Here is a 9,476-nt window from a genome sequence, read left to right as displayed (position 1 = left end):
AAGAAACCAAGATATTTTAGACATTAATAATCGATATTATAATATAATAATGATAATTATCAGAATAGATATAGGAATGATAAATACTAAGTTAATTAACACTTTCTCTGATTTTAAAATAAATTAATCGAAATTCAATCAACCTATAATAAATAAACTTGAACTTTGTTGTCTGAATTTGGCTAAAATAAAAAAAAATAAGTTTACATAAAAAAATATTTTTTTAAAAAGAAAATCTAAATCACGACAAGTAATCTATCGTGTCTTTTTTCGATTTCTCACATTAGTGAGAATCCAATGTTGTATTTTATTTATAGAATTATATTACAAATCAATAATCATAAGAATCGAATTTTCGCTATTCGATGGACGATTATTTGTCGATCTTTTATTATATAAATAAAAATAATATATCAAAAAAATTCACCTCTTTTTGACAATTTCCATATAACATTGCAGAAAATTTATTGTTGAAAATCCACTCATGGCTAAATCTAAAAGCATACACCAATCAAATTCACGAATTTTAACATAGTTGCAAAGCTACTTTCTCTGCAGAATACAGCCATTGATCACATTCAGCAAAACGTTTAATTTGCAATTGTTGGGTGTTTTCTGAGCTGAAATTGAATCATTCTTTTAAATCTAGAGAATAATCCAATGTCAGCACAGGAAACTTTAATATTTGCAAAATAAACGTTCTGCTGAATGCGGCCATTACTGAAGAAAATTTAAAGTCGGATCCATGTTACGCACCAGAAAACTTCTGCTTTCGGCGCCAATTAGATGATGGAATAACTTCCCGATTGGTAGAAGTCAATCGATCATCGTGCTTCGCGCGTTGGTGGAAACTGGTTGGAGCAGCCAAGCACATAGGCCGATATTCATAGGTTGTAGAGTTGTAGAGTTGTTGTAGAGTTTGGCGATACGTAGGAAAATAAGGATTTCTCCCAGAAAAATATTATTTTCCCCCGCAATTTATGAAGGAAAATCTTTTTTTTCTGGAGGAAAACCCTATTCCCCTATATATCGATATTATATCGCCCAACTCTAAACGAGGCAACGCTTACCACGTGTTCTTCAAAGTTCTTTAAATTAGGCCAATTATGTTGAATTATTCAATCGTAGTACAACTTTTGTTTTTTTTTGAACGTATCATTTGGTCTGTGCTTTATATCTGCACTGCTGAACTACTGCTGTAAGTTGAAGTGAGAAAACAGATACTCGTCTCACTTCAACTTATGGCACTAGTTCAACAGTGCAGCTAAAAGGAACAGACCAAATGTGTATACGTTTCTTAACTAGTGTAGCCACTTCAGCTAAAAAGAACGGACCTATTTATTCTAGGATATTCTGGAATATTTTTACAAATCTTACGTGGGCCTGTGTCTTTGCTCGATTTTGTTGCATTTTCGCTGCGACTAAACCGAACAAAGCTTGCATCATATCGTAGATATGATGTACCGGATGAATTTTAAAACCCATTTATAAAAGTTTGACTCTCAACAAAGTTAAGAGCGCATAACCTATCGTTCGTCCGAGTGACATAACCTTTCGTCATACAGGTAGAGTCACGCGGTGAGACGTGCGTGGACACGTGAAAATAATATCAGTGGTTGATAATAGAAGTGATCGGGAACTTTCACGTTACGAGATGACAATTGGTTACACGTGTGCTATTATATTAATATGCTACTTTAACATGGTACATGAATGATTACTCCGACGTTTATCTGACGACTTGATAACGTTCAGTGGACTTTACGCAAATACGCAATTAATACGCGCGGAAAAATAATACAGAACGGTCTGTTAACGTTTTTGATAATAACATTCGATAAAATGAGTCTCGCGATGATTCAGAGGTTCACGATATCGTGCTGCGGAAAACGCATGTTCGACCTCGACGTATGTCGGAGGATCACATCGAGTTGGCATTTGACGCCGAGGAAATCGTCGACAGAGCACGTGGGATCACTCGCACGTCACACAAACACAATTCATACGAGACTTTATCACGGTACACTGTTACTGCACACAAACCAATTGAAGGAAAATGAGGATGCCACGGGGAATATATCCACTTTGCAAATCAAGAAAAGACTGCCCAGGAGGAACAAAGCTGTGATAAGTGACGATAAGACACCCGAGAATGATGTAAGTTGGCCTCGGATAAAGGGAAACTCGAGTATTTTTGCATTAGGTAGAAACTTGCGATAATAAACAGAAGGATGTGTTCCAATTGTGTAAACAGAAGCGAGCCAGGTCTCATCAGCTGCGCAATAAATAATTTTGTGTTAAATTTAACATAAGCTGAATATGTTGAGAAGTAACATTAATATTATGTCAAAAATTAATATTACATATATGAAATTAATATGTTATTCGACACTGAAGTGTAAAATGTATCTAACATTTATACATGTTGAATATCAATGCAACATAAAATGTCGAGATAGCATAAACCCAATGTATGTTAAATTAACATGCGCGCCGAGTATGTTAAAAATTTAATACCGAAATTTGAACAAGGACCTATTTTAACACGAGTGCAAGATATTTTTTATTGTGTGATAAAACAGTGATAACGTTATAAACAAACATCTTTATCAATCGCAGAAATCAACCGTCTTGTTGAATCTAACTAATTCAGAATCTGAAAAAAGAATATTTATAAACCTATGAAGCAGCTCAAGGATCGGGTGGGCACCTTTTTGTATGCAGTAGCCAGTTTGTACAACTGTTTCATCTTGCTTCATGAATTCGAATTCTATCTTTGACATGTTATTTGTTTACATATCGCGCGTAATCTATATTTTGCGTTTCAAAGCGCTTGTTTTCGCGGTCGCATCATGTACACAATGAGCGTATCGTAGTCGTATCATGAGGAAAATTGCGTTGTTGGTTGATCAATGATTTTGTCACGACTAAACGTGTATGCATCATGAGGAAAAAATTTCTCCCGCCAGGTATGGAACGTGAAAGCTCTGGTGACCGCGGAAGAATACAATTTGGAAGCTTTAGCCTACGGCCTCCTGACTCAGCAGTTGTATGTCCCCAACAAAATATCCACGTCTACTAACTGTGAGTATCGTCAGCTGCGCGAAGATGCACAAAACATGTCTATAGTTCTGAATACTTGTAAACGATCCAGTTTTTCGGGTTTTCCGCGGATGAACGAAAAAAAAATTGAAGAGAGCTGAATCCCTCAATTTTTTCACGGATTTTTTCTCGGTTCCTTTCCGAGCAAAAATGGAAAAAATCGGCCTTTTTTAACTGCACATATATTGCGTGTCATTCTGATTTCAATGACGCAAGTGACGTAAGTGTTTGCTACAGATTCGTAGTTTCTCGAAGCGCGAGCGCACTTATGTGTCACCGGGTATATCTGATCCGTAAGATGCTGATTGGTCGGTTTTCCTGACTCGTCAGCTGTTTGCGCTCATATAAAGAGCGCCGGCACTGCTTGCCGGTCACCAGTCGTCGGCCGACGAGCGCGTGCTGTTTTTTTTCTTCATTTAATTTGTGTGGGAATCGCGCGTGGCAATTTGTTCCATTGTCGAACATTGTCTCGGAAGGTCTTTCCAACGAGATCGATTCAAGGCGTCGCTCTGATGAGGATATTATCGAGGCGAGGTTAACGTTCGCGTCAAGTGCCACGATAATAATCAGAAGCTCGTGCATTCGAATTTTGCGCAATCTTTCGCGACACTTATCTCGAGACTCGTCTGGAAAGATATCTGATCTTTGCGAATGTTGTTTACGAGGCCACGTATATATTGGAACTCTCGAATTATTGACAACTGGTGAGACGATAAGAAGTCTCTTGTCATCGTAAATCATCTCGAATGTGCATCCCGCGTTAAACCTTTGAGCTCTTCTTTCCTTTTTGGAAGTGTAAAAGTGATTGTCACATTACGTGCAACGGAGTGTACGACGTGAACTCGTCGAAGACGCGAGGAAACACCGGCGTGCGAGGGAAGAGCCTAATTCGAAGAGAGAGAGAGAGAGAGGATGCACGGGGACAATCAAGCGACAATGAAGCTACCGATCACGCTGAACTTACCGAGAAAAGAACTGGACGAGCTGATCGATAAAGCGAAGGATTGGGCGCTGATGAACGGCACGTGCTTTCGGTCCAAGACCAACTTCAACCGGGACTTGCTACAGTTCGCGCCGTTCACGCTCCTGCCGTCGCCGTTCCCGCGAGAAGAGTTTCAGAACGCCTGCAACATCCAGATTATTTTGAACACTCTCATACACAGAGTGGCACACGACTACGACTTCCTGAAGGAGACCCTGCGGGAGACCGTGAAGGTCGACGAATTTACCAGGAACTTGTTCGACATCTACGAGACCGTTCACAGAGAAGGAGCCGCGCAGAAGCTGTCGCTCGGTATATTGCGCTCGGATCTGATGTTAGACACCAGCTGTCCCAAGAAGAATGCCGAAAAGCTCAAGCCGCACTGCTGCTGGAAGCAAGTGGAGATTAACACGATCGCCTCCGGCTTCGGCTGGCTAGGACCCGCGACCACGCGGCTGCACCGGTTCATCTTGCAGGAGCTCGGCTACACGGACGAGCTGAGGAATCTGCCGGAGAACAATGCGCTGGAATCGCTGTGCTCCGGCATGATAGAGGCGTGGAGCTTATACGGCGATCCGAAGTACGTGTGCTCACGGATGTCTTCAGGGGATCGATTGTGTACTCCGAAACGTACACAGGAAAAAGGAATTAGTCTTAAATCAAGAATAGATATTTTCATGTACAAGCAAGAATACTGCAATCTTCTTACAAGATTTTTAATCTTGAATTGAGTTCAAGTAATATTTGCATCAATATTAATCAAATCAGAACTAAAAAGCTTCCAAGAAGATTATAATATTCTTGCTTATATATGAGAATATCTATTCTTGATTTTTAAGACTAATTTTTTTCTGTGTAGAGAATTACAAGAGTGCGAGCGAATTTATTCGAATATTTATAATTTCGTTGGCCAACACTGATGAGTTTCTCACTTGTAATTACGTTTTGAGATACACAGCGCTACTGTTCAATAACTCATCACCTTTTGTTGCTTTTTCTTGACGAGTCATTAAAAAATTCACTATCGTTTAAAATAGATTACTATCCAGACAACGTAATGTCTAAAATCGGGACATGAAACGTCTGAAGAACGTCTCACTTACAAATGTAAGACGTTTTATGTTCCGATTTTAGACGTTATGCTGTATAGGTATAGTCACTTTTTTCTGAGCGGCTATTAAATTTGTGAAATATAGGCGTATCTATATGTATTTTTGCCGTCTTATCTGCTGTCGATTGCTCTAAAAACATATTTGTATTGCATCGTTTATGCCCTTGGTTGTTCCTTGTTATGAACTTTCAAACTGTAGTATGAAAAGAACTTGTTATATATTAAGTTATGCTGGGAAGGTAAAATTGTTACTATTAAAAAGTGGCCTTGTTGCTCTTAAATGGCCTTAGTTGCTCTCAGAATTTTATAAAAAACGTCACTATTTTTATGTCTGATAGGTCACTTTTTGTTATCTTTTCTGCTAAGAAACAGCCATTGTTTCATTTTTTTCGTTCCGGTGACTGGGTAGCAGCGAGATACATAATCGACCCCCAGATACTCGTTGTATTGTTCATCGTACTCTCTGAATTGGAGCGATATCTTGCTCGAAACGAATGAAAACGAATGAAGCTGCTCGAAGCAGTAGTGAAAATATCGCTGGAAAATAGCGGTTGATAAAAGTATTCGAAATCGTATATAGCTGAGTTCCTTGTACTTGAATCTTGTTTCAAGTCTAATTCTAAATTCAAATCTGAGTATCCGACATGAGACAGATTTCAAGTAACTGATTAGTAATAGATTTTTCAATGTTCCACTTAACTTAAATAAAGCGGATTAGATAAAGCGGAGCTTAGATAAAGTGGATTCTGATTTCGTTCGAGTTCCAATCGATCAGATCGAATTTGTTTCTGTAATAGTGAAATATGTCACAGATACACTTTTCAATTTCGAACGGAAATATTCACCCGACAAATTCAGAGTGGAGAATTTACGCTGTGCGAATGAAAAATCACTCGAATTCGAATGGCTCGTCTGTCACTATGCTTTTCGACTGAAATCTCACTCTGGGAAATTTAGAGGGTATATATCCAGCATTTAATCTATTAATCAATGTTGCGATCGTGTCGCTGTTAAATCAACCTGTTAAATCAACCTTCGTGTGCTCCGAGCCATTTCACGTCCCGCGTTCCTTTGTAAACGTCATCCCGCTTCGCAGGGCGGTCATCCTGTTCGTTGTCGAGGACGTCACGTACAACATCTGCGACCAACGTTTCCACGAGTTCGAGATACGCAGGCAGAACCCGAAAGTCAGGGTGATCCGCAGGAATTTGACGCAACTGGCGGCGACCGCCAGACTAAACGCCGACATGGAACTGATGGTGGATGACTACGTCGTGTCTGTGGTTTATTACAGAAGCGGCTACGAACCCGGTCAATATCACACCCAAAAAGAATGGGACGCGAGACTGCTGATCGAGAGATCGTTGGCGATCAAATGCCCGAGCATTCAGTACCACTTAGCCGGCACGAAGAAGGTTCAACAAACTCTGGCGAAGCCCGGCACGGTCGCGTGCTTCTTGAAGGACGAGAAGACGGCGGCGAAGGTCAGGGAGATATTCACCGGTGCGCAACTGATGCTTTCTTGTGCATCATATATTAATAATTATAAGTCACCGTTCAGTACACAGGGTGTCCAAACATAAGAACAACACCTAAATATTTCCTCTGTTTTTAATGGTGTAAAAAATGTTTAAAGAACAATTGAAATGGTTTTTGAAGGAGGAACACCGTGAAAGGGAAATTTCTTGCGGCCATTTTTTTAATATTTCTTTAAAGTCCCCATACTTAGGTCCTTGAGATACTTAAGCGTTCTTCTTATACCGGGACACTGTATTATAAGTTACAAATCATAAGATAACACGCTCATTATAACCTCAACAAAGTTTGCAGTAATTGTCTGTAAGATCTAGTTTATAGTTTTTCAGTTAAATTAAGAAAACCCGTGTTTTTCCCCATTTTTCCGCGGATTTCTTCGACCTCTGGCCTCAAGAGTACATTCTTTTTTTTTTTTAGAAGAATTCACATATTCGTATATTCATATATTCAGTTAAAAACTGCCACATTTATTTTTCCCGTAAAGAAGATAAGAAGCCAGAAAAAAATTGTGGAAAATTGGGAAAAACGATTTTCTTTCCGAAACTACAAAACTATAATCCAATCACGAGTGAAAGAATGTACGATTGATCTCGTTTCAGGCCTCTATCCGTTAGACTTCGACGAGCACGGTAACAGCGCTGTAGAAATGGGCATCTCGGAACCACAACGTTTCGTGCTGAAACCGCAGAGGGAAGGTGGTTGCAACAACAAGTACGGCACGGACATTCGCGATTTCCTGCAGTCCGTGAAATCAGAACAGGCTCGGGTGGCCTGGATTCTCATGGATCGGTTGTATCCGCCGGTGCACAGGAACTACGTGGTGAAGCCTGGAAGTAATGCAGAACCGGAAACAAAGGAATTGATCTCAGAGTTGGGGATATTCGGCGTGATTATCGGGAGCGATAAGGAGATTATTGTCAACAGGCTGGGCGGTCATATGCTGAGGACGAAATTGTCCACCGATAACGAAGGCGGCGTGGCGAGCGGTCTGGGCGCTTGCGACAGTCCGTTTCTAATCGATTGAGAGTCGCGCAAAACGGACAATGCGAATAAAAGAAAAAGCCGTCGCCTTATTAATTGCCCACATTGTATCGCCGCGCAGCTATGTCGTAATATCATTCCTTTCTGAAGCAACAGACCCTACTGCCGTAGCGAATGTTTCAAGTTCTTATGAATTTATATTTTTTGTATATTTGAATTTGTATTTTTTGTATATACATTTGTACACACAACCTTGGAATTAGAAATGCATTTATATTACAAACCTGCCATTACCTGCCTGCCTTGTGAATCGACCTTTCACTCCACTGCGAGTCGCGGAGTCGGATTTGACGACGTATCTCGAATTATCTTTCTTCTTTTTGTTTTGTTTGCAGCTTTGCCCGACGTCATACACGCGGTGGCCAAGTACGAAGTAGGGCACGAATCCCGAGAAATCTTTTTCTTCCGAGAAGGTAGCATTGTTATGTGGAATATATCCGATCTCGAATGCGGAAACCTATTGCAATTTTTGAGATGTTACGAGCAAAATCGTTACACGGAAGAGCTGATTCATACCGAGAGCGAGTTAATGACTTATGCTTATGCGGATTTCGGGTACCTTTCCACTATTCTTTTTCTCAATCAGTTCCTCCCACATTGCGTTCCATGATAAGAATTCTTGTGTTATCAGTTATTGTGAATAATGAATTGAAAGAATAAGCAGCAAACCCTGATAAGCAAAGCCACGTTTGAAGGTGATAATTCAATAATAATCACCGGAATAACCGGTACAGGAAGAAGAGCCACTTGAGAGACGGCAATATCATTCTGGCGCGGGAGGCTGGCAACTTGGACAAGTACACGTTCTCGAACGCCATGGCGCAGTCCGTCAAGCTGGGCATATGGGAGGTGTCGTTGAATCGCTACATCGACTCGATCGAGTTCGTGACGGAGGACCTGAAGGCCGGCAGGAAGCTGCGGATGACGCAGGAGGAGGTGTTGAGAAAGCAGGGTGAGCTGTTTAATCTACGGCACCGCATCAACCTGAGCTCGGATCTCTTGGATACGCCCGACTTCTACTGGGAGCGTGACGATCTCGAGAGTCTGTATCAGCAAATCTACGGCTATTTCAGCATCGCCAAGCGTACGAGGGTAGGTGCCATTTCGATTTCGCACTCCACACGATGTTTCCACACGGTGTGTTTTATTTATTTGTGCAGGTGATGAACGAAAGACTGAATCACTGCGTGGAACTGGTAAGCATTTTGTCGTCGCACCTGAGCGATCGTCATCATATCCGTTTGGAGTGGATGATCATTATACTCATCATGGTGGAGGTCGCTTTCGAAGTCTTGCACTACGCCGAGCGATACCTCGTGAAGTGGCGGCCTGATAACGACGAAGATAATGCATCTTTTACACGTTTATCCGAGAGATAAATTATATATATCTTGGATTAAGCTATATACAGTGTCCCAATATAAAGAGCACCTAAATATCCCCTCTGTTTTTAACAATATGAAAAATGTGTTTAGAACACAATTTTAAGAATTTCGAAGAAGGAATACTGTGGAACGGGAGGGGGGCGAATTTTTATAGTTTTTTTTTAGATTATGTTAATAGTTAGCCCTCAAGATATTTAAATGTCTTTTTTATACTGAGACACCCTATATATATAAATAGAATATTGTACACATATATTATATTTTTCAAATATGTCACAGTAGTATTTTATCTTTTACAAATATTGGATTGATGCAAAAG

The 9,476-nt window shown here is 40.4% G+C and overlaps 2 protein-coding genes across 7 annotated transcripts; both read left to right on the top strand.

The window, feature by feature from the left end:
- The first annotated feature begins 1,333 nt into the window (after nucleotides 1–1,333).
- Nucleotides 1,334–9,448, top strand: LOC106745235 (required for meiotic nuclear division protein 1 homolog). Of its 5 annotated transcripts, none has more exons than XM_014620693.1 (6): nucleotides 1,334–1,460; nucleotides 1,864–2,157; nucleotides 2,970–3,084; nucleotides 8,108–8,327; nucleotides 8,507–8,864; nucleotides 8,933–9,448. In XM_014620693.1, exons 2-6 carry the CDS (start codon nucleotides 1,894–1,896, stop codon nucleotides 9,149–9,151), a joined length of 1,176 nt encoding a protein of 391 aa, XP_014476179.1. In that variant the 5' UTR covers nucleotides 1,334–1,460; nucleotides 1,864–1,893; the 3' UTR covers nucleotides 9,152–9,448. The 5 variants fall into 5 exon arrangements, with proteins under 5 accessions (XP_014476179.1, XP_014476161.1, XP_014476170.1 ...); XM_014620675.1 differs by having other exon boundaries at nucleotides 1,566–2,157; XM_014620684.1 differs by having other exon boundaries at nucleotides 1,334–1,565.
- Nucleotides 3,094–7,966, top strand: LOC106745223 (glutathione synthetase-like). 2 transcript variants are annotated; one of them, XM_014620627.1, is made up of 3 exons: nucleotides 3,094–4,664; nucleotides 6,490–6,698; nucleotides 7,331–7,966. In XM_014620627.1, the coding sequence occupies exons 1-3, from the start codon at nucleotides 4,015–4,017 to the stop codon at nucleotides 7,753–7,755; spliced, it is 1,284 nt and encodes a 427-aa protein (XP_014476113.1). In that variant the 5' UTR covers nucleotides 3,094–4,014; the 3' UTR covers nucleotides 7,756–7,966. The 2 variants fall into 2 exon arrangements, with proteins under 2 accessions (XP_014476113.1, XP_014476103.1); XM_014620617.1 differs by having other exon boundaries at nucleotides 3,095–4,664; nucleotides 6,292–6,698.
- Nucleotides 9,449–9,476: the final 28 nt, after the last annotated feature.

This window comes from Dinoponera quadriceps, unplaced genomic scaffold, assembly GCF_001313825.1.
Source record: "Dinoponera quadriceps isolate SergipeBrazil2010 unplaced genomic scaffold, ASM131382v1 scaffold120, whole genome shotgun sequence".
NCBI classification, from domain to species: domain Eukaryota; kingdom Metazoa; phylum Arthropoda; class Insecta; order Hymenoptera; family Formicidae; genus Dinoponera; species Dinoponera quadriceps.
Note: the sequence above shows the minus strand (reverse complement) of the source record. Positions and strands in the feature narration are given on the sequence as shown.

Bases quoted from the DNA above. Each gene is read 5' to 3' on its own strand.
- LOC106745223 (XM_014620617.1), top strand. From the start codon at position 4,015: ATGCACGGGGACAATCAAGCGACAATGAAGCTACCGATCACGCTGAAC. The intron at 4,665-6,291 runs GTACGTGTGCTC...CCCGCTTCGCAG, and splicing joins AGCTTATACGGCGATCCGAA to GGCGGTCATCCTGTTCGTTG. The intron at 6,699-7,330 runs GTGCGCAACTGA...ATCTCGTTTCAG, and splicing joins GGTCAGGGAGATATTCACCG to GCCTCTATCCGTTAGACTTC.
- LOC106745235 (XM_014620675.1), top strand. From the start codon at position 1,843: ATGAGTCTCGCGATGATTCAGAGGTTCACGATATCGTGCTGCGGAAAA. The intron at 2,158-2,969 runs GTAAGTTGGCCT...TTCTCCCGCCAG, and splicing joins ATAAGACACCCGAGAATGAT to GTATGGAACGTGAAAGCTCT. The intron at 8,865-8,932 runs GTAGGTGCCATT...TTATTTGTGCAG, and splicing joins GCATCGCCAAGCGTACGAGG to GTGATGAACGAAAGACTGAA.